The 19,909-nt window shown below is 40.5% G+C and overlaps 2 protein-coding genes across 2 annotated transcripts in view; one reads left to right on the top strand and one right to left on the bottom strand.

The window, feature by feature from the left end:
* Window positions 1-943: 943 nt before the first annotated feature.
* tcea1 (transcription elongation factor A (SII), 1) lies at window positions 944-8,982 on the bottom strand. Its single transcript, XM_080440310.1, has 10 exons — window positions 8,791-8,982; window positions 6,855-6,917; window positions 6,673-6,778; window positions 6,335-6,434; window positions 4,474-4,619; window positions 4,231-4,287; window positions 3,070-3,224; window positions 2,267-2,413; window positions 1,744-1,815; window positions 944-1,428 (listed from the first exon to the last, which is right to left on the bottom strand). Exons 1-10 carry the CDS (start codon window positions 8,863-8,865, stop codon window positions 1,420-1,422), a joined length of 930 nt encoding a protein of 309 aa, XP_080296436.1. The 5' UTR covers window positions 8,866-8,982; the 3' UTR covers window positions 944-1,419.
* A 5,836-nt stretch (window positions 8,983-14,818) lies between these two features.
* The window catches only part of LOC308093408 (oxygen-regulated protein 1-like), a gene marked incomplete at both ends in the record, with an annotated part of 9,144 nt that continues 4,053 nt past the window's right edge, over window positions 14,819-19,909 (top strand). The window contains 4 exons of the mRNA XM_080439744.1: window positions 14,819-15,487; window positions 17,078-17,237; window positions 17,430-18,404; window positions 19,698-19,811. Of these exons, the coding sequence (XP_080295870.1) occupies window positions 14,819-15,487; window positions 17,078-17,237; window positions 17,430-18,404; window positions 19,698-19,811 (1,918 nt within the window). The remainder of the gene's footprint in view (window positions 15,488-17,077; window positions 17,238-17,429; window positions 18,405-19,697; window positions 19,812-19,909) is intronic.

Raw genomic sequence — 19,909 nt, forward strand, 5'->3', positions numbered from 1 at the left:
TTCCAATACATCCAATGTAGTTATTTTCTAATGTTTTTGTAGAGAAAATAGCCGATCCACATCGTGACGTGTTGTGAGCTCGTGGATGAGCTATTTTCCCTACTTTTGCGCACCATTGGCATACAGCGGAGTACAAAATAGGGCTTTTATTTAAAGAATTAAATAAAACAGATCAAAAGATGAAATATGAAGATACCAGGTTTCTGCCCGACAGTGACGATATAGGCTATAGAGTACATTTTCTACTTGCTATGTGCAATTTGAGCTGATGGTTACATCACGTGGATCAACCTCAAACACAATCTAAGCCAATGGTTTGGAGTAATACTGCCTATAAATGTTGTTTCTTCTTGTTTACTAGCCTATATGAAATGTGTTATTTTTGCGGTATGTTTACTAAATAATACATTAAAAAAAATAATGTGAATGTTTACAGTATATGGTTTAGCTTTTTTCTGTTTCTCTCCAAGAAAATAATGATTTGTGGGCATTTTGATTCTAAAATAAAGCACAATAATTTTACTGACCCGAGTGACTTCATCACATAAGCACAATTGTACCGTTAGGACAATAACACTGTATATATATATTTTTTTAAAGTTGAAATAGGGAGATATGTTTCTGCTCGACAGCAACGATCAAGTGGTTGCACCTGGCAAAATACACAACAGATAATGGTGTGCTCGGTTGTCCCTATTCAGATTAAAATGAATATTCACATTCATGTGATGCATATTCCACCAATTCTACTCAGAACTGAACAGCTTGGGTCTGCAAATCTTTTACCAGTACCCACAGTAAATAGCATATTGCAAAAGGCCAACGAAAATTCAGACTGAAACAAGGGATGCTTGTTTGGTTTTATAAACGCCAACAAAGATTCATGCATAAAATTAGCTATAATATAAGCAGAATAGATCACACAATAAATTTGAGAGACTGATGAAAGACATTTTCTTTACTATTTAATCAAATGATTACATTTCATTGGGAAATTAAATAAAACATAGTGGGGGCAAAGCAAAACGGTAGTAACTGCGAGTAAATTCTGTCAAAAAAATGTTAAAACGACATATAAAAAATGTTGGTAAAAGAAATGGTGAGGCGAGATTGATCGTATATATCCGACAGCGAACATAGCTAAAAACATAATCGAACAATTGAACGGAGGGGGGCGGGACCCAACAACGGACTGCGTCTATCGAACAATTGAACGGAGGGGGGGGGGGGGGGGGGGGCCCGACAACAGACTGCATCTATGAACATTATATTCAAATAATAAAAGCAGTGGTGTATTTGTATGGCAATTTGTGCACCAGGTACCACATAAAACAAACGTTCCAATCTGTTGCAGATGGACAGATTCCTGGTCCGGGAATTTTGCTTCTCTTCTGAATTCCAAGGTTGTTGCTTGTACATTCAGCAGAACTGGAGAAAAAGACGGAAATAAATATATACAAATAAATAAAAAATAGGCTGGTAACACTTATAAGTGAATTATAATGCATTACAGCTATGAGAAGTGACCAGCAAATATGAAGTATCATGATTATGATTACTTGACCTTATAAGTCATTATAAAATGTTGCATGCATATGCAACATACATGCATATGTTATGAGTACCGTTATAAAGCATTATGAGTATTTATGAGTGCTTATAACTATAATTATAATCTTACAAGCAAACACCCACTCCAAATAGACAAGTACAATATGTCAATACTTAGCATTAACAACATACCTTCCATCTATTTCCGCAGTCATTACAGAAGACGAATGTGGTCATGGGCTCATCAGCACTGCGAGTCTGAACCTGGGGACGATCACATACACACAAACTGATTAGCACGATTTTAGACGTTTTGTTTTTTACTACTATACTCATACAGTAACCAGCTCAGTGGCCTAGTGGTTTAGACTGTATCCGCCCTGAGATTGGGAGGCCAGTGTTCAATCCCAAGCCGAGTCATACCAAAAGACTACAAGCTCACGACGACACAATGTGAGCTTGTAGGTCTGCTACTCTCTGCCGTTCTCGGCGAGCGACACCATCGCTCGACGGAGCATAAATTATGTTTTAGAAGTAGGCTAATGCCCTATTGGGAAGAAATCAAAAACAAACTATCTCCATCGACTGGGGAGTGTTCGACTGTCTATTCGAATCGTCCACTTTTTAGGATACACCCCCTGATCAAATTCATATAAAACTGGGGCTCCATGAAATGACAAGGGTTGAAAATCACTGTAAGGTGAAATCCTCATACCTGTGAATAGCTGCACTTCTTCCCCTTGCACTTGCCACAAGTAAACATATCCGACTGTGTGCCTCCGGTGGTGGACAACTGGTGGTCCCTGACAGCCTCTTTGGTCAAGTTCTTTCTCATCTCTCTCAGCTCATCGCTGGCCATTTCCTGCAAGAACAGAGGGGGGCCAACAATAACACGGAATGCCATCATTTGACCAACACAACGGGGTAGATGTGATCAGCTATGTGAAAAGGAAAATAAACTTCCCATTGAGCCAAAACAAATTTAGGAGAGAAACACCACCACATATTCTAAAAGAGGTTGAAAACATCAATACTTTTGACGTTTTGAGGCAGCCGAGTGTTTTGCCAATGGTTATGAGGGAAATCCAACTGTGATGGTTTTACAGCAAAAAAAAATCTCCTGAACACAAAACGCATGAATTTGTGCGCAATGATATGGGTGAACATAATATGCTGTACGGGTAGAGATCGGGGACAAGTAGCTATGTCTTCCAGATCCATGATTGGTGATGATATTAAAGTTTGAATGTTACAGGGCAGCAGTTTAACAACAATTTTCATAATCAATTATTCTAAGAATCTGTTCATTATTCCATTTATTTAATACACCATCATTGTGGTAAAACAATGTAATAAAGTACACAATGAATGATTGTAAATGCTTATGACAAGTTATCTACCCAAACAGACATCTTGAAATAGTTTAAAAGGCAACTTCAAAATTGTTTACTTTTTTTTTGGAACACAAATGACTGTAATCAGTCGTGACGACTGAGAACTTTAATCCATGTAACCAACCTCTGCGGTCATCCTGGCCATGCGCTCGGGGGACACGTTCCCACACAGCACAGTCCTCCTCAGGTTGGGGTTTTTCACGTCCTTCAGGTTGGATATGCGGCTCCGCACTCGGTTCTTGAACTTCATGTCGGTGCACTTGAACTCTTGGAAGATGAGTGATGGCAAGTCAAGGAAGTTTTAAGCTTTAAAAACAACTATTACTAAGCAATACTGTTGAATGCTATGTATTACTGGCGATGCAGCACCTAGAGAGACATACAAATTAGGGATGGGCATTCAATAAAACTTTTAAAACCAGTAGGCGATTAATATAGTTTAGATTATTTTCAAATCCAGTCGACTAGTTGCACATCACATTCCTAGTTTATTTTTAGAACACCCGGCATACATCCAGCAAGTGCCATGTGAGAGCAATGTAAAAAGGAGGAGGCAGGGTGCACAATCTATATTGGTGAGGTGCTGGCTACAGCAAAAAGTTAAAAACTAAGATACAAATGCGCATAATTGCTTATAATATACACCTACTTGTTCAATGACTCAACATTTCAACCCAGAAGTCTTCATCAGGACATAATGACGAATTTATTCACACACAACATGCAACAGATCTCCACATTGCAGAAACAATCTGTAGCATGTGAATAAATCGCTCTCAAATTACAACCCAACACTTTGGCCACTGCCATAAGACAATGACGGGTTATGGTTCTTAATGGCGATCAGAATCAAAGGCATTTGGAATACTACAAATGTAAATAACAAGGCCAAGCATAACTAAATGTGTCCATAATTTTCACATAAGCTGAAATATTTCAAATATCTTTTAGTCAACTTTTTTCCATGCAGACAATGGGCTAGATTTAGAGCACCATGACATTATGTGATTAGCCCGATATCACAAAATAGACATTTCAACTTAATCTAAACAGCAGATACCATTAACCGCCAACTGGTAGTCAACACCTGTTCCACACCGGCTTATTCAACTATTCATGCCAATCCCTAATACAAAGCTAGAAGATAGAAATTGTTTAAATAAATTAGGTATCCACAAACAAAATCTCAGAACTATCATAAATGGCAAAAAAGCATAATCCTAAAGAATCATGTCCCGTTTCTTATACGCTGTGGTCAACAGAGTGCAAACGTTCAACAGGATATATTCTTCGATTTGTGCCCCAAGTTCGTCACAGTCAGCACCAATAGCAAGATGGTCTTCTGAAACAAAACAGGATGAGAGAAAGGGATGAAAAAGTGTGTGTGTCTATCTGTGTGTGCATGCATGTATTTTTAAACATGTATAAAATAAAGCAAACATTAAGCCTAGAATTAACAAGCACAAATCAGAAACCCATTCTCTGTGTTGACAGCACTGGCTGTTCCATATTCTAATAATGGGATTACCTCCTGTTTGCAGTGCAGCGCACAGCAGCTCTCTGCACTTGATCCTAACAGAGTCTGAGGTGGTTGGTGCGCGGGGAAAAGTGGAGATGAGTGTGTTGGTTGGAACGTCTGCAGGCTCACTCTTGCTGCTTGAGTTACTGTTCGAGCTGTTGAAGGAACATTGAGAGAACTTCTTAGCTGGCAATATCACTCTACAGCACTGGTTCTCAACCTTTTTAACTTCATGGACCTCCAGTTTGATATGCATTAGGCCACTTGTTGTGATTTTATTAATCTCTGGGACTCCAATCTACATTGCACACTGCACAACATGTTATTTCACCCACTTCTTTTCACCTGTAAACCTGTGATGCAACAATAAAATTGATTCTTAACTCAAGAGTGTACAACCTGTCAACCGGTATGCATTTTGCGTTCCAGGTACGCATTTTGACATCAAAGTACGCTGGTACGATTTGTCTCTCTAAAGTACACAAAAAGCTGGCAACGCCTTATGAGCTTGTGTGCAGTACTCAAGTTTACGCTGTAAGCAGAGTGTAGATCTCTGTCAGGAGGCATGCCCTAATAATACTGTTTGACGATGTTATGCCAAACAAGTGGTGTCTTCCTCCATGTACGTGTATATCTCTTGTTCTCTTTGCCTCTCCCACTCTCTGTATAGTCAGCATGGCACTGTGTGGAACAGACACTGCGTGTCGTTGCGAACTTTAGAAAACTCCCCAATGGGGTGACCCGATAGCAGTGGTTTGATTCCCGTCCGGTTACTATCTTTCCGCATTTCCCATCTCTATTCCATTCTCACTATCAATACAGACAAAAAACATTCCCAAAACTAGAAAGTGCTCCTCGGAGCACAGGTCTCCGCCAGGTCAGGTACGTTATTGTGGCCTCCTGGTGGCGCTATAATAGGCCAATGTGAAAAAGGTGCCAGTTATTCTTAGGTCATTCACGGCAATCGGACACTGCATTCATGATTTGAGGCATTTTGTTCCAAAAATGTGTTTTGCTAAATTAGACCTGCTGGTGGCGCTATAACAGGCCAATGTGAAAAAGGGTGGCATTTCTTCCTTGGCCTAGTGGGAATGTGTTTGTGAAATTTCACGCAAATCGCAAGCTGCGCTCATGATTTGAGGCATTTTGTTCAAAACGGACCAAAGTTTTGCAAATTTTGGAAGCGAACCTTAGCCAATGAGGATGGAATATGAGAAATCGGACAGATTCGTGTTGATCACATGACTATAGAGATACTGTGTATCGATTTGCATGACGTTTGGATAAAATCTGTAGGAGTAATGTAAAAAAATGGGTTTTGCACAAATCGGCCTCCAGGTGGCGCTATAACAGGCCCATGTGAAATTTGAGGCAGAGGTTCTGAATTGGCATCCAGGGAGTGTGTGTGCACAGTTTCGCATCGACCGGGCCAACAGTGCCAGAGATTAGCTGGTAACACACGGACAGGACACACACACACACACACACACGGACGATCGGACAGACGGAGGGTAAAACATACTCTCTTGCCATGCCTTTCGGCCTGGCGGAGACAAATATATATTAAAAAAAGAAAGAAATCTCCCCAATGACAACAAAACTATGTTGACTAGACAATGTTAGTGTAACTAGGAGATTCGACTATCTACCCACTAACTAGGATGCAATAAAGCTGACAGACATGAGATTTTAGTGTACTTGATGCAACAAAATGTAGTACAAATAATAATGAATCAGACTCTGCATGTGGAAACACTCGTACAAAATCTGTGAGTACCCCCGCTTTGAGAATGAAGCCCATTGACTTTTAGGGAGAATCCCTAGATAGTGTTCTGCTGAACAACAACTATATGCATTTTGTTTCCTTCACCTTTCCTCTTTCGGCTCTGGGCTTCCCTGCGAGGGAGAGGCAGGTGTTGACGGCTCTTTCCTCTTCTCCTCTGAAGATTTGTCTCCACCTCCAGGCTCATCTGGCATGCAGAGGAAACACGGTGTCAAAAAAAAAGAAACAAAAAAAGCTCAACAAAACAAAGCGCTTGCCCAAGTGAGATGGCCACTTGAAGAGTGAGAAATTGCTATGTGAGTATTATCAAATACACACTGTTTGCTTTGATGTACTACAGTGAGTGGGGGGAAAGCAAGCAGCATTACAATCAGCCAAAGACAGACAGAGGACACTAGTAATAATGACAATAATAAAGGAATTACCTAAAAGCTTCTTCCATGATTTGATCAAGGCCTTGGCTAGGGACGTCACCTCATCATCTGTGCTCTGCTTGCGGATGGCATTGACAGACATCCCAATTCTAGTGGACTGGAGAAAGACTTCAGTACATCGACACTTCAAAACTGTGCAATCAAGATTCAAGAGAAGGAACGTGCAAAGATACCTGAAGTAATTCCAGACTCATGGGGATACATCGCAGCTCCTTCAATAGGTCCAAAGCCCCAGACTGCAGGGGGGGAAATGGTTTAATACACTCCTCACTGAATGTATGTACTAGAAACTAGATCGTGTACGCCAGTATTACATACCTATCTAGATTAATTCAGATTGCTCACGTTTACAATTATTGTTTTTGATCAACATTGAAACAACAGGAGTTTAATCTAAGCTTTTCAACTAGCAGCAGGGCTCTAAGGACGTCAATCAGTTCACCAATTAATAATTTACTGTCATACTACCCAGAGGTTTGCACCACATAGCCAGATAATCAACAGAGATCTACTAATACTTCTGGGGAAATCTAAATTTATTGAATGGGCTTGGACGGCAGAGAAAACCAGGGCCAACAACAAACGCCCACTACTTTGAACAAAAATCCTGATACGGCCCATAATATGAAGGACAACCTTAAAGACTTTGCATTAGTTCTGTGATACTGTCGTCTTAAATTTCTAAATAGTTTCCAATCAGTTTTATCCATTTCATTGAATGCAGATATCACCAGACCCATCAGTAGGAGGAGATCTCTGATCGTCTTACTTCACCCAGAAGATGAATCCTACTGATTTGGGTGCCTTTCCACCATTAGCTCCTTTAGCAGAAATTCTCATTTGCACACACATTCGGAAGGGAGGCTTGCCATGCAACTAGCTGAGTGCATTCATGCTCACCAGAGGATTAACCCCAACAATATCAGTGACCCCTGCATTTACTCTAGAGCCACTATCACAAGGCACGCAAGACACCTCATAATCTATACAGATTGCAGGATGAACTCGACTGATTTTGGTAACCTCATGGTTCTTCTAGCACCAACTTCAGTGGATATTCAGTACGGCAACAGGATAGGTGGGCACCAGGGAAGAGTGGGCACCCCGGTGTTAAATTGGCTATTTTCCTCCAAAAATGTTAAAAGACTAAATATTTGGAAAATGTTTGTAAGTAAAGCATACATGATTAGAACATGCTTAAACATTTGTCAATTAAGGTCTAATATTTCTAACCCGACTCTGCCAGATCGAAGAAGCTATTTCTACAATTGCTACAAAACCTGTATATCCAGTCATTTTGGGTCATAATCAAGAAGTTGCAGGATAAAATTAAGTCTGATAATGATGTACTGTGTATGTTCACATCATGCATACTTTGCATTACTTAAATACAATTTTGGACAAAATACTAATACCAGTTTTACATCGAGGTTCCTAGATGTCCCTAGTGCCTACCTATCCTGTATCCTTCAGCACAACATAGGCTCCCCAAACACAAACTTATATAAATACAATTCTGTTACTAATAAACACTGGCCTATCAGTCTTGTTTGATGACAGATCACTCTGGAATTTGACAGAGAATGAATCACAGTGTTTAGTCCAACTTGCTGCCAGGAACGCGCGTTAAAACGCAAACAACAACAACAATCCAATGTTTAGGTTTGCCATTAGCATAGGCAGCTAACTGGCTAATTATCGTTCTCGTGCGGCTACGCTAATGTTAACTCTTTCGTTGCAATATCAACAAAATGCTCACAGAATGCATCACCAGAATGCCAAAAACATGACTTAGACATTATTTCAACAGATGTATTTAGCTCAACTAAAAACACAAAGAAGCCGGTAAGCTAGTCAGGCAAAATGACAAAATTGATCACCAGTCTGAGCAGGTTTAGAAGCTAAGGTTAGCATGAGGCTAGTTTCAGATGAGTTGGATCCGGTTATTTTTGGACGGTGCAGAGACGTGTTTGTAATGTGGTGCTACTGGTCCGGATGGGTTTGATTTGTTGACATGTTAGGCTAACATCGCCAGGCTAGTGAAGAGCTAATGCTAACAACGTAGCATAGCTAACGTGTAGCCATGCAACGAGCGTCCATTCATCTCACCCCGCTTTTCTTCTGGGCCATTTTGTCCATTTTCTTGGCAATTCTGATGATCTCCTCTTCTTCCTTTTTGCCCATGTTGGCCGATCTGCAGGAACCGTAAAAAATAAATGGGTCGACGAGAAATAAAAAGCTGATGACAAAAGAGGCCACACACTCACTAAACACACCGCCGTCCACTACATACACACAACGGCGTCCGCCTAGCGGCCTGTAATACTCACTGCAGCCCCTAGCGGACTGTAATACTCACTGCAGCCCCTAGCGGACTGTAATACTCACTGCAGCCTACCATCTACAGCACACCTCTATGGGCGGGTTGTGGAGTATTAACGCCACCTACTGTCGATGTTTAGCATTGCTCCAGATGAGTCCAACTTGGTTGTTCTCAAACTTGTTTTGATTGATTGATTGATTGAATGCTTTATTAACAGTTTGTAAACAGTGCAGTTGTACAATTTTACAATGATTGTTAAAAGGATAATAGTGTGAAGGACCCCCCCCTCAAATGTATATGTATTTGGCCGCGGACCCCCTTCTGAAAATATTTTGTGCCAGGACTGGAACCTCCAAACAAGGTTTGTGTGGTTAAACCCCCCCCCCCCTCAACCCCCCCAGACCCCATGTGAGAACCACGTGACAGGTAACAACAGTGTGTGTGTGTGTGTGTGTGTGTGTGTGTGTGTGTGTGTGTGTGTGTGTGTGTGTGTGTGTGTGTGTGTGTGTGTGTGTGTGTGTGTGTGTGTGTGTGTGTGCATGCATGCGTGAGTGCGTGCACGTGCGCGTGTGTATTATAATTCTCCTTCTAACCTTTGTCTCCCAAGTTCACTATCTATCTGTATATTTCTATGATGTTACTGGAACTGACAGGGGGAAAAGCTTATAACTTTTATTAAAAAATAAACAATACCACAAATTGTCATTAGATGGCATCAGTGGGACAGTGATAATCCTGGATTGAGCGTTTGTCTTCTTCAAGCCACCTGCTATACACTAAAGCACATATTTACAAATCAAGCTTGATGTGTAATGTGGTTTAATTTAAATATTGTGTCTTATATAGTTTGGTTAAAACGGAGAGGATTTGATTTAAATGCCTCAGTGTGTATCTGAATTGTTTGTCAATGTTATATCTGTGTCTGTAACGGACGGTTGACAACGAGTAAAAAGCATTTGTGTAGTAGCTGAGTTGCAAAGCCACAACTCATTATACTGTATATTTATAACTTGCATCTTCACTTTACCTAAACCTCATTATTGTAAATGTGCACCATAGCCTACTTGTGCATAAACAATTCTTTATTTGTATTTACAGTACATGTTGTTTTGATATGGGTGTTGGCTTGTCATTATAACTTTTGAGAGTAAACAGTATACAAATTGTATGTGCCACCCATGAGTAACTAATTATGTATTCTAATGTCTTGTTGATGAATTGAGTACATTTTATGTACTCAAATGAAGTGATCAACATGTTGATAACGTATTCAATCAATCAAAATTCAAAGACATACGTGCATTGAATCGATACTGTGAAAGACAAGACCGACTGAATAGGCCTTTGGCAATTACACAAATTCGTGCAGCAGGGGATGAAGTTCGTGACCTTTTGCACTCAAGTGCTCTGTCTGTATTGGAAGGGTTTTGTTCTCTCTCTACCTGCTCAGATGCTTTGCCTTTTTGGGGAGTTGTGCTAAAGCCCAGTGCTTCTCAACCTTTTTTCAATTCAAGGACCCCCAGTTTGACATGCATTAGGACCCCAGACCCCCATTTGGTACAGTTATTTTTTATCTCTGGAACCCAGTCTACATTGTAAAACCATCAGTGTTTATTTAACTCTGAGACCCTCACGGGTTCATTTTGTCCATTTGTACACTCTCAGAGTTACAGAACCCTAAGGTTCCATTTAGACCCCTGCTGGTCACCGGAACTGATGTTGAGAAACAGTGCTATAGCCTATCTAAAGGGGAAATTGCAGGCAAGTCTTTATCACTTAAAAATAAAATCTTATTTACAAGGATGGGCTCACAATCATGAAGGACAGATTACTAGGCGCTCGCGTGGCGCAGTGGCAAATTGCCCACCCACCACCACGGAGGCTGGGGGTTCGAATCCACCACTGAGCATCCAGCTTTGTCGAGCGTCTATACGAACACAATTGGCCTGTGTTGGGGGGAGGGAAGCCGGGTGGGGAGGGTGATATTTCTCACTGCACGTTACCCTACGGGCTGGGGCGCATTGACAACACAGAAATGTGTGTGGGGAGAAATTAATTGGCATAACGACTAATTTGGGGAGAAAAAGGGTTAAAACATTTTTTTTGAAGATTAGATGGACAACAATAAAGAAGAAGAGGATGGAGCATAGCTCTGGCTGGACCAGAAGTATATTTTGTGAAATTTCAGAACTCATGTAGTTTTGATGTTCATTCAGACTGGACAAATAACACCCAGACAGACAACTTAAACTTATATACTTATATTTATATGCAAACCTTACTGTCCATAATCAAAATGGAAATAAACAAAGCCCTAGGACACTTTCGTGCCACCCTACGTGAACTTTGAGTGAACCAATCCCTCAATCCCCCTGCCAACCCATCTCCGTGCTGAAGGACATAAACCTCGAAACATGTGACAGAAGGAATTAAGTCAGGTCAGGTCAGGGGGAGTTGGTAAAGCAAGCGGCACGGTCTAGTCATCATCATTGGGTGAGAGTTCATCTCACATCCTATACGATGCAATCATTACCGTCTCTAAGCAAATCACAAGTCTACTACGTTCAGCTCTTATATGCTTTGTTTTATTTCACATTATTGTATTGTGAAGACTGCAGCGTGTCCAGTCTGGTATATATTATCAAGTAACTCTTGACGGCTGCTATAAATATGACAATGTTGTAACATCTGAAACATAGAGGAGAGGATTCATTACAATACCTACTCGTGAGGCAAAAGTGCTCCCTTAAGGTCTTGTTCTGCTGTATCTCATGCTGTCAGCAAGTGTGTCAAACCTTTCACCTAATCCCTATTAGGCCAAGGCTCCTCAAATCTGATTAAGAGGCTGCTGGTCAAATAGAAACTGTGCTACCAACTCGTGATATCTAGATAGAGTAGGTGGGGAAATGTCAATTAATTTAACCAGTGTATTGAGTGTAATATGCTTCAATCACTCATTTGCACAGTCAGTCTCAATGACTAATTCTTGGCTTTTTCCTCTCTCGCATTCAGTTCAAATCATGAATTGACAATTCGAGCTAGATTCGTTTTTACATTATATTTGTTGCATACAGTAAAACCCTTTTGGAACAAATGGCTTTTATGTAGATGGACTGGGGTATATACTAATACAAAAATGCAATTTTGTGAATCAAATGTGCTTTATATATTTCATTTTTATTTACAATATAATACCATCCAAGAATGCCATCAAATATATTTGATGCACTTGAAGTACAGTACACTGATGTTGCCTGCCAGTTGTTGTCCATTCCTGTTGGGTTCTTTCCCACACTTTATTTACCACTACACGATATGCTGATTAACTCAGCAAAAGATTAAGCAAATTGGCCATGATGTTACTTGTCCCGAAATAGCCTGGCGATTGCCACTGAGCAGCTTTTACGACTGCTACCTAGAGTAGCAGATGCCCTCCGTTATGGCATTTTGGCCTTCAAAATTAATGGAAAATACAAAATACGGTAAGTGTATTAATTTATATATACATTATCTATATAATTTTGTTTGCCAATCCAACATTTTATTTAGTTCCTGTTTAAATCATAACTAATTTCAATACTTATAGGTAGCGTGCTTCTGTTCGGTGTGTAGATCAATGGCATTTCAAGTTGACTCATCTCTTATAACAGCTCTCTCTATATACAGTATATTTTATAGTATATAGTCTTTTAAAGCATGCAAGATATGGACATATCTGGTTTGAGACATTGCTCTGTTTGAGATACAAGAGATATCTTGTTACAGATACAGATTGTTACAATAAAACATTACATTACATTACAGTCATTTAGCAGACGCTTTTATCCAAAGCGACTTACAATAAGTGCATTCAACATAGGTAGGGAACGAAACTACTAATCACCAGAAGTCTTAAGTGCATTTTCTGCAAAAACAAGCAACCAAGAGTATACCTAGCGCTAAGGTAAAAGTGCAATATATCAGCTACATACTTTCTTAAACAGATGAGACAAAATAGCAAAATCAAATGATCAAATGAGCTAAAACAAATAAGTGTATCGACTAAACAAGATCCAATAAAACAATACAACAACAAAACAAGAGTTCATACAACTAGTTAACAACAAGTAGGCCAGGCAAAGAGGAAGGGTAGTGTTTCCTGAAGAGGTGGGTTTTCAGCCTGCGGCGAAAGATGGGCAGTGAGTGACTCTGCTGTCCTGACATCAGTGGGAAGTTCATTCCACCACTGTGGGGCCAGAACAGAAAGAAAGTCGTGAACACTTTTTTTTATTTAGCTGTTACTTAGATCTGCTGTTTTACTTTTTTTGTTACAGTCTTGTTACAGTGTGTAGATTAGCCTATGTAGTGTACCACTTTGACATATGCCACTACATTATGTAGCCATAAGAGATGGCAAAGCTGTGTTTGCCACTAGCAGTTACACACTCAGTCATTATTTTGTCAGTCATTCATTTAATAGTAGGCTACAGGGTTAAACTATAGAAAAACAAATAAACTATTTCTGTAGCTATCCATATATGACTACCAAAATAATAATTTTTAAAGGATCATCTGGGCCACAGAGGTAGTTTTGTATCAATGGAAGTACAAAGATGCTGTTGGATGAATGCATTCATTATTCAGTTTACCATGAATGCTCATTTAACTTAATCATGGCTAATCAGACAACATTGGTATAATGTGTATAATCGTTGTCATGTTGGGTGAGCCAGTGGGTGATGAAAAGTACTTTGTTTATAGAAGCATTTAGCATTTGCCAGATGCTTCTCCCATTAAAAGGTATCATGGGGTGACTCCAGAAGAACTTAGTAATTGCCCACACGTTTTGGGGTGATTAGATAGATTCTGTGAAAGATAATGTAAACCACAGCAGTGCTGTGCCACCAGTCACTGTGGCAGGAATTAATGTTGTTTTTTTCATTGCTTTTCCCATATTGTATATGTTCACAACAGTATTACGTCTCATTTCAGTTTGTTTTTCATATTGCAACAAATCTTATGGGCTAGTTCTCTTTGCAAAAAGAAAACATTTATTGTGTATCCACTCAGATTATTATTTCATTAATAATATAGTACCTTTATTAGAAGGATAACCCCTTGAGATGTGTCATCTCGTTTTCGAGAGGGTCCTTATGACAAAAATACAGGCAGTACAATAGACAAAACAATACAATAAGTACATCCATGCATACTATACATAAACAGGACAAACAAACTTGACAGAACAAAAACAAAACAAAAGCTCTCCTGAAACTGGCCGCTCCCACCCCTCCTGAACACCCACAGAATAACAGACTTCATGCATTAATGATGTACCCATGTAAAGCTAGCTAAGCAAAAACCGGAGTAGCAACTACAGACCGTTACATACATGCACATGCGGTAACATGCAATGACATGCCCATGCGAGTATACATAATACAAACATGCACATGCACCTTGGAAATTAAATTGCAGTATATTCCTCATAATTCACAGAATTCACATAAGTGCAGAAAGGCATTTCATCTTAATAAAGGAAAGTGTTACAGTAGTGTTAATATAGTAGTATTAATAAGTATTAATATAAGTATTACATAGTAAGACTGCTTAAAGAAAAACCTTTATAGAATTTAATTAAATATAGATCTTTTAGTTTTGCTCTCTTTCTCCTGTAGGATACTATTGATCAAAAAGCTTAAGCCAGGCATACAGTACATTAAAGCAATATAAATAATTTCTGTATGAGGACTGGCCAGCTTACACAATTGTACACCCTCCATGATTTCTCTCTCATTCTCTCTCTGGTTTCTCTCTAGCCAGCCCCTGGACAACATGAGTAACGTGTCGCCCGAAGAGCCAGCCGCCCAGCGCATGTCCTCTGGGAGTGTGGAGACTCTGGCCTCCAGAACCCTGCAACCCACCTCCGATCCCTCTGCCTCCAAACGAGTATGCTTCTACAAAAGCGGGGACACCAAATTTGGCGGGCATCGCATGGTCATCACTGCCCGCACCTTCAAGACATTCGATGCCCTGTTGGATAATCTGTCCAAGAAAGTGCCTCTGCCATTTGGCGTAAGGACCATCACTACACCTCGTGGGACCCACCAACTCAAGGGTCTAGAGGATTTACGCGATGCGGGACTATATGTGTGTTCTGATCGGAGACGGGTCAAGGCTCTGAACCTGGACGAGGTCAATCGGCAACAGATACCATGGGATACCACCAGGTCTGACAGCTTGGGCCGACGGGGAAGGAAGGGACCCACATTTGGTCAGTTTGGCAGAAGGAATGAAGGCACCAGCAGGATTGGGAGAATCAATGCGAAGCAAGCGGCGCGTACACCAAAGAGGCTTGTAGTCATCAAGAACAAGGAACCCACCATCCAGCGAACAATTGTGTTGCAGAGAAGGACTGCGCCGACATTTGATGCCTTGTTGGATTACCTTTCCCAGACCATGCAGTTTCCTGTGCTGAAACTCTATTCTGCTGATGGCAGAAGAGTAAGTATGTCATATGTTAACTGACATGATGATAAAAGGCCCAAACTGATCATAATGGAGTCATGTGGGACAAATATCTGTTAAAAGTATAAACTATTAACCAGAAAATGTCTTGTTCGCTCTTCAATTTGTATGAAGAGTTTATTTAAAAGATCCCAGCTCTTCCTAACATTGCATGAACCACTTTCAATCTAGTGCCTGTATTTTGGACATATTATTGTATCTCTCTCTCTCTCTCTCTCTCTCTCTCTCTCTCTCTCTCTCTCTCTCTCTCTCTCTCTCTCTCTATATATATATATATATATATATATATATATATATATATATGAAAATGTGTGAAAATCCTTGAATATATATATTTTTAAAGCGAACATTTTTAACTCAAATCTTTGCTTCTGGGGGTCCCTGGAACAAAATATTTTGAGATGGGGGTCGGTGGCCAAATACATATAATTGTGGGGGTCCTTGACATGGAAAGGTTTGAGAACCACTGATATAGAAATATAAGTTTTTCAGAAAACTGTTAGGATTTAGAAGACATTTGTAGAATCGGCCTCAGATCTTAATGGGTTAAGTGGTTAAAGTGTCCTTGAGCAAGACACCACCTCCTAACCTAACTGTTAACTGCTCCTGACAAGGAGGTTGGCGCCTGGCATGGCTGCCACCACATAAAAACACTTTGAGTGGTCAGAACAGTAGACTAAAAAAGCCCCATATAAATGCAGTCTGTCTGTTTACAGAGATGTATTTTGTGTAAATTCAAATCAGAAATGAACAATACTGCTTTGTAATATCAGCAACAAAAAGTCATTGGGCTATGCATTTTCTGTGAGTGCTTTGTTTTGGAACTAAATCAATCAAGTACAGTATGCAATGTATCACTCCAAGTAGTAGTAGTAGTAGTAGTAGTAGTAGTAGTAGTAGTAGTAGTACAACAACAACAACTGTGCTAATAGGTGTGATCAACATATCTACCCCTTGGTGTGTCATCACTCCATAATTGCTCTGTCCATCCATCTGTCCCTCAGTGCAAACAAACTGGCATTTTGTTTGTGCATAATTATGCTTGTTCCCAGAGGGGGTGCTCACTATGTCAAGGTAGATTCGTAAAACCATATAAGAGGGGCTTTTTTCTTTTGTCAAGATTTAACCACTTAACCTATTTTATTACATTGTATGATGGTGAAAATAGAAAAAAAAAGCTTTGAACACGTCACATTGTGAGGCATTGTAAGGCATTGTTAACTAAAGCAACACATTGTGAGCTTGTTGATCTGCTGTTTTCGCTATTTTTAAACATTTTGTAAAATGAAAAAAAAAGCTTCTTCTTAAAGAACATAATTATATCTCCACTTTTTCTGGAGAAATAGTTACGCCCCTGTTTTAATGCAATTTTCTTTAAAGACCCCCCTTTTTATGAACAAGATGCCTGTGCTTTTGAAGCCCAATATTCTTTGTCATAAGGAGTTAAATTGCTCTCAGAGTCAGTAGCCGACAGTAAACGTAGGATAAATAATCTCATTTAAATCAACTAGTGACACCATTAACTTTGACTTGTTGACACCAATTTTCTTTTTCCGTCCATTTCAGGTCGACGGCCTTGCTGCACTAATCTTGTGCTCTGGCATCATCGTAGCAGCGGGCAGTGAACCCTTCAGATTAGGAAGCTACAACTTTAATAGAACGGGTCAGATGGCACAGTCAGTGAACTCAGAAGCTGCAGAGCCAATCAGGATGCAACCTCTAGCTCGTAAGTGTTAATTATTCAGTGCTACCTATATTTAAATGAAGCAGTATACTGTACACACAATAATACAATGACTGATACTTCCATGATTTGGGAGGTCTGAATGATGGTCTCTTTCACTAACCCCACTCTTTATCTCTCATTTCCTCCTTTCCTCTCATGGAATAACCTCATATCATACATCTGCAATTAAAGAGAAAACAAAATCTTCATCCAGTGGAAGAGCCTCAAGGAATTTTTCATTATCATCAGAAAGACACATTGTCAACCAGATCAACAAGTCTCTGAATGGAAGCACTGATGGTCACCAACATCATCACAACAGATCATTTGAAACCGAAGGCAACCCACGCCATAGATCCATTGATATGGACAACTCTGAACATTTTGGAACAGAGAACAGATGTAATTCTTGCATTGTTCCTCAAGACGACGACATTGAGAAGTCCTTCCGTGTGAACCAAGATGGGAGCATGACCGTGGAGATGAAAGTTCGTCTGACCATAAAGGAGGAAGAGATGCTCCACTGGACTACCACACTCAGCCGCATCAGCCTTAGTCAGAGGACAGTTTGTGCCTCAAAGTCTAGGTCAGGCAAAGGTTCCCGAGGCAAACGTTCCCCTGACTCACGCGATTCCATGGCTCAAGACAACCCTGGTATTAGTGAGGATGAAACCAAACAAGAGAACCATGCCACAATAATCGGGAAGGGTGTTGGCTTCATTGACAAGAGAGAATCTGAGAGCTTCAGTTCCACAGCTTCGGAAACACCCAAATCAAGTTTGTGGCGAAACCCAACTCCAGGTCCTCGACACATCAAAAAGAAAGCATCTGTAGAGAGTGTGAAGACGGTGACAGAGTCAGGGGTGGAAGCCAGCACGCTGGGCCAGTATTCCTATACAGAGAGGACTGCTGATGGTGAGCTCACTGAGGGGTACTGTGTGGTCAGACAGAGCAGCAGCAGTAGGCCAGTCCCAAAGCCCCGCAAAACCACACCTGCTGGGGTTAGCAATAAAGGGTCTCACTCCTCCATCAGGTCGTCAGGGACAGCAGAGGTACTAGAGATACAAAATGATGGAATGGAGGTTACAGAGACTGTGATGCACATTTATGAAAGGCAGGGTTGCTTTGACAGCTATTCTGCAGTCCCACAGAATAAACCGGCATCATGTGACTCAGGGCAACATTCATCTAGCAATGATTGTGATGTTGATTTTACCCGGCCATCATCCATTACTGACTCACTACACAAGCAGAAAGAAGAGATATTGTCTTTGTCATCTGAACCAAAGGCACCCACTGACAATGAGGCCCAGACTGTAGCAGACTCTCAAAATGAATCTCCACCTAAGGAAAAAAAATACAATGTTGTTCAAGGTGAAAAGAAAAGGAAGAGAGCAAAACCTACTGGGAAGCAAATGTCTCCTTCAGTAACTAGTTCAGATAAAAAACAAAAGGAAAGCCTGGCACGGTCTTCAAAGAGTGGAAGGACATCAGAAAGTAACAGAAATGATCATAGCGGTAAGGGAATAGAAAATGTTCAAACAAAGAAGAAATCAACTAGGGATGAAATGACACCAAAAAAGAAACAGGTTGGATCGCGTAATGTTGAAAATCTGAAAGAGATGTCATCTAAGAGGCAACTGAATATGAGTCAAAGAACTCTTAGAGATAATGTACACAATGTACATACGCATGAGAGTAGAACTGCAAGACTACCAACAAAGAAAAATGCATTGACAACCAAGCAAAAAACCATGAGTGAGAAAAGGATACTATCACCAAAACAAACATTAGAATTGAGCGAGAGTATTTCAATGCCGGCTTTCAATCCAACGCCCTCTGACCTCCACCAATCTGTCGAAAATTGGCTGCAGAAAATCAAGCCAGATGCAATACCATACATGGAGGAGGCAGCCACAGAGCAATCATCGAGTCCAATGGTCGTTTTTCAGATAGGTGGTGGTGATTCTGAATCTGAGATCCAGAGTGAATGCCAAGCTAATATAGATGAACATAATTCTTCGCATGGACATGGTATCCCTACATCTACGTCTTTATCTGTTCCTGTGTGCAGTGTGGCACCTACTACATCCACAGATGGGCTAAATATTAGACAGAGAGCAATGGGTGTATGTGCTTCGATGCCAACAGTCAGAATAGAACCTATAGACAATGAGAGTCAACTGAGAACACTCAAATCTGCTGAAGGCATTGGTCCAGTTGAGTATGACTCATCATCTTCCACATCCAACCTCTTAAGTCTGAAATCAAAGGTAGGACCTGTTCTGCAACAGATGTGTTCATCAATTCAGTGCATCAGAAGTGCCACTGAAATGGATGAATCATCCAAGTCCAGCAGTCTACCCAATTTCTCATCACAAGTGACCTCAGTGTTTGGCTCGTCCTCCAAAGTGTTCCTTTCATTTCTGTCAGTAATGACTCTGCGAGATACCTTAACAGGTTCTATGTCAGAAGACACCAACTCAGATTCTGCAGTCACCTCAGAAGCCATGCTAATGCTGGAATCCTTGCAGAAAATTTCCACTATTGAAGATGAGGAGGAGCAGAGAGCAAGTCCTAACAGATCTCCAAAGCAGAACTTCCTTTAACCTTAGAGAACGCTGGAGGATTTCCAAGTGTTGAGGGAGAGGCTTGAAAGCGAACCCATGTCT

Source organism: Gymnoscopelus braueri, assembly GCF_963280865.1.
Source record: "Gymnoscopelus braueri genome assembly, chromosome: 10".
NCBI classification, from domain to species: Eukaryota; Metazoa; Chordata; class Actinopteri; order Myctophiformes; family Myctophidae; genus Gymnoscopelus; species Gymnoscopelus braueri.

What these genes read in the sequence shown, in the direction of transcription:
- tcea1 (XM_080440310.1), bottom strand. Translation starts at nt 8,865, where the DNA reads ATGGGCAAAAAGGAAGAAGAGGAGATCATCAGAATTGCCAAGAAAATG. An exon ending in TGAGTCTGGAATTACTTCAG is followed by an intron (nt 6,779 to 6,854) that starts GTATCTTTGCAC and finishes GTCTTTCTCCAG; the next exon opens with TCCACTAGAATTGGGATGTC. An exon ending in AGAAGTGCAGCTATTCACAG is followed by an intron (nt 1,816 to 2,266) that starts GTATGAGGATTT and finishes GATCGTCCCCAG; the next exon opens with GTTCAGACTCGCAGTGCTGA.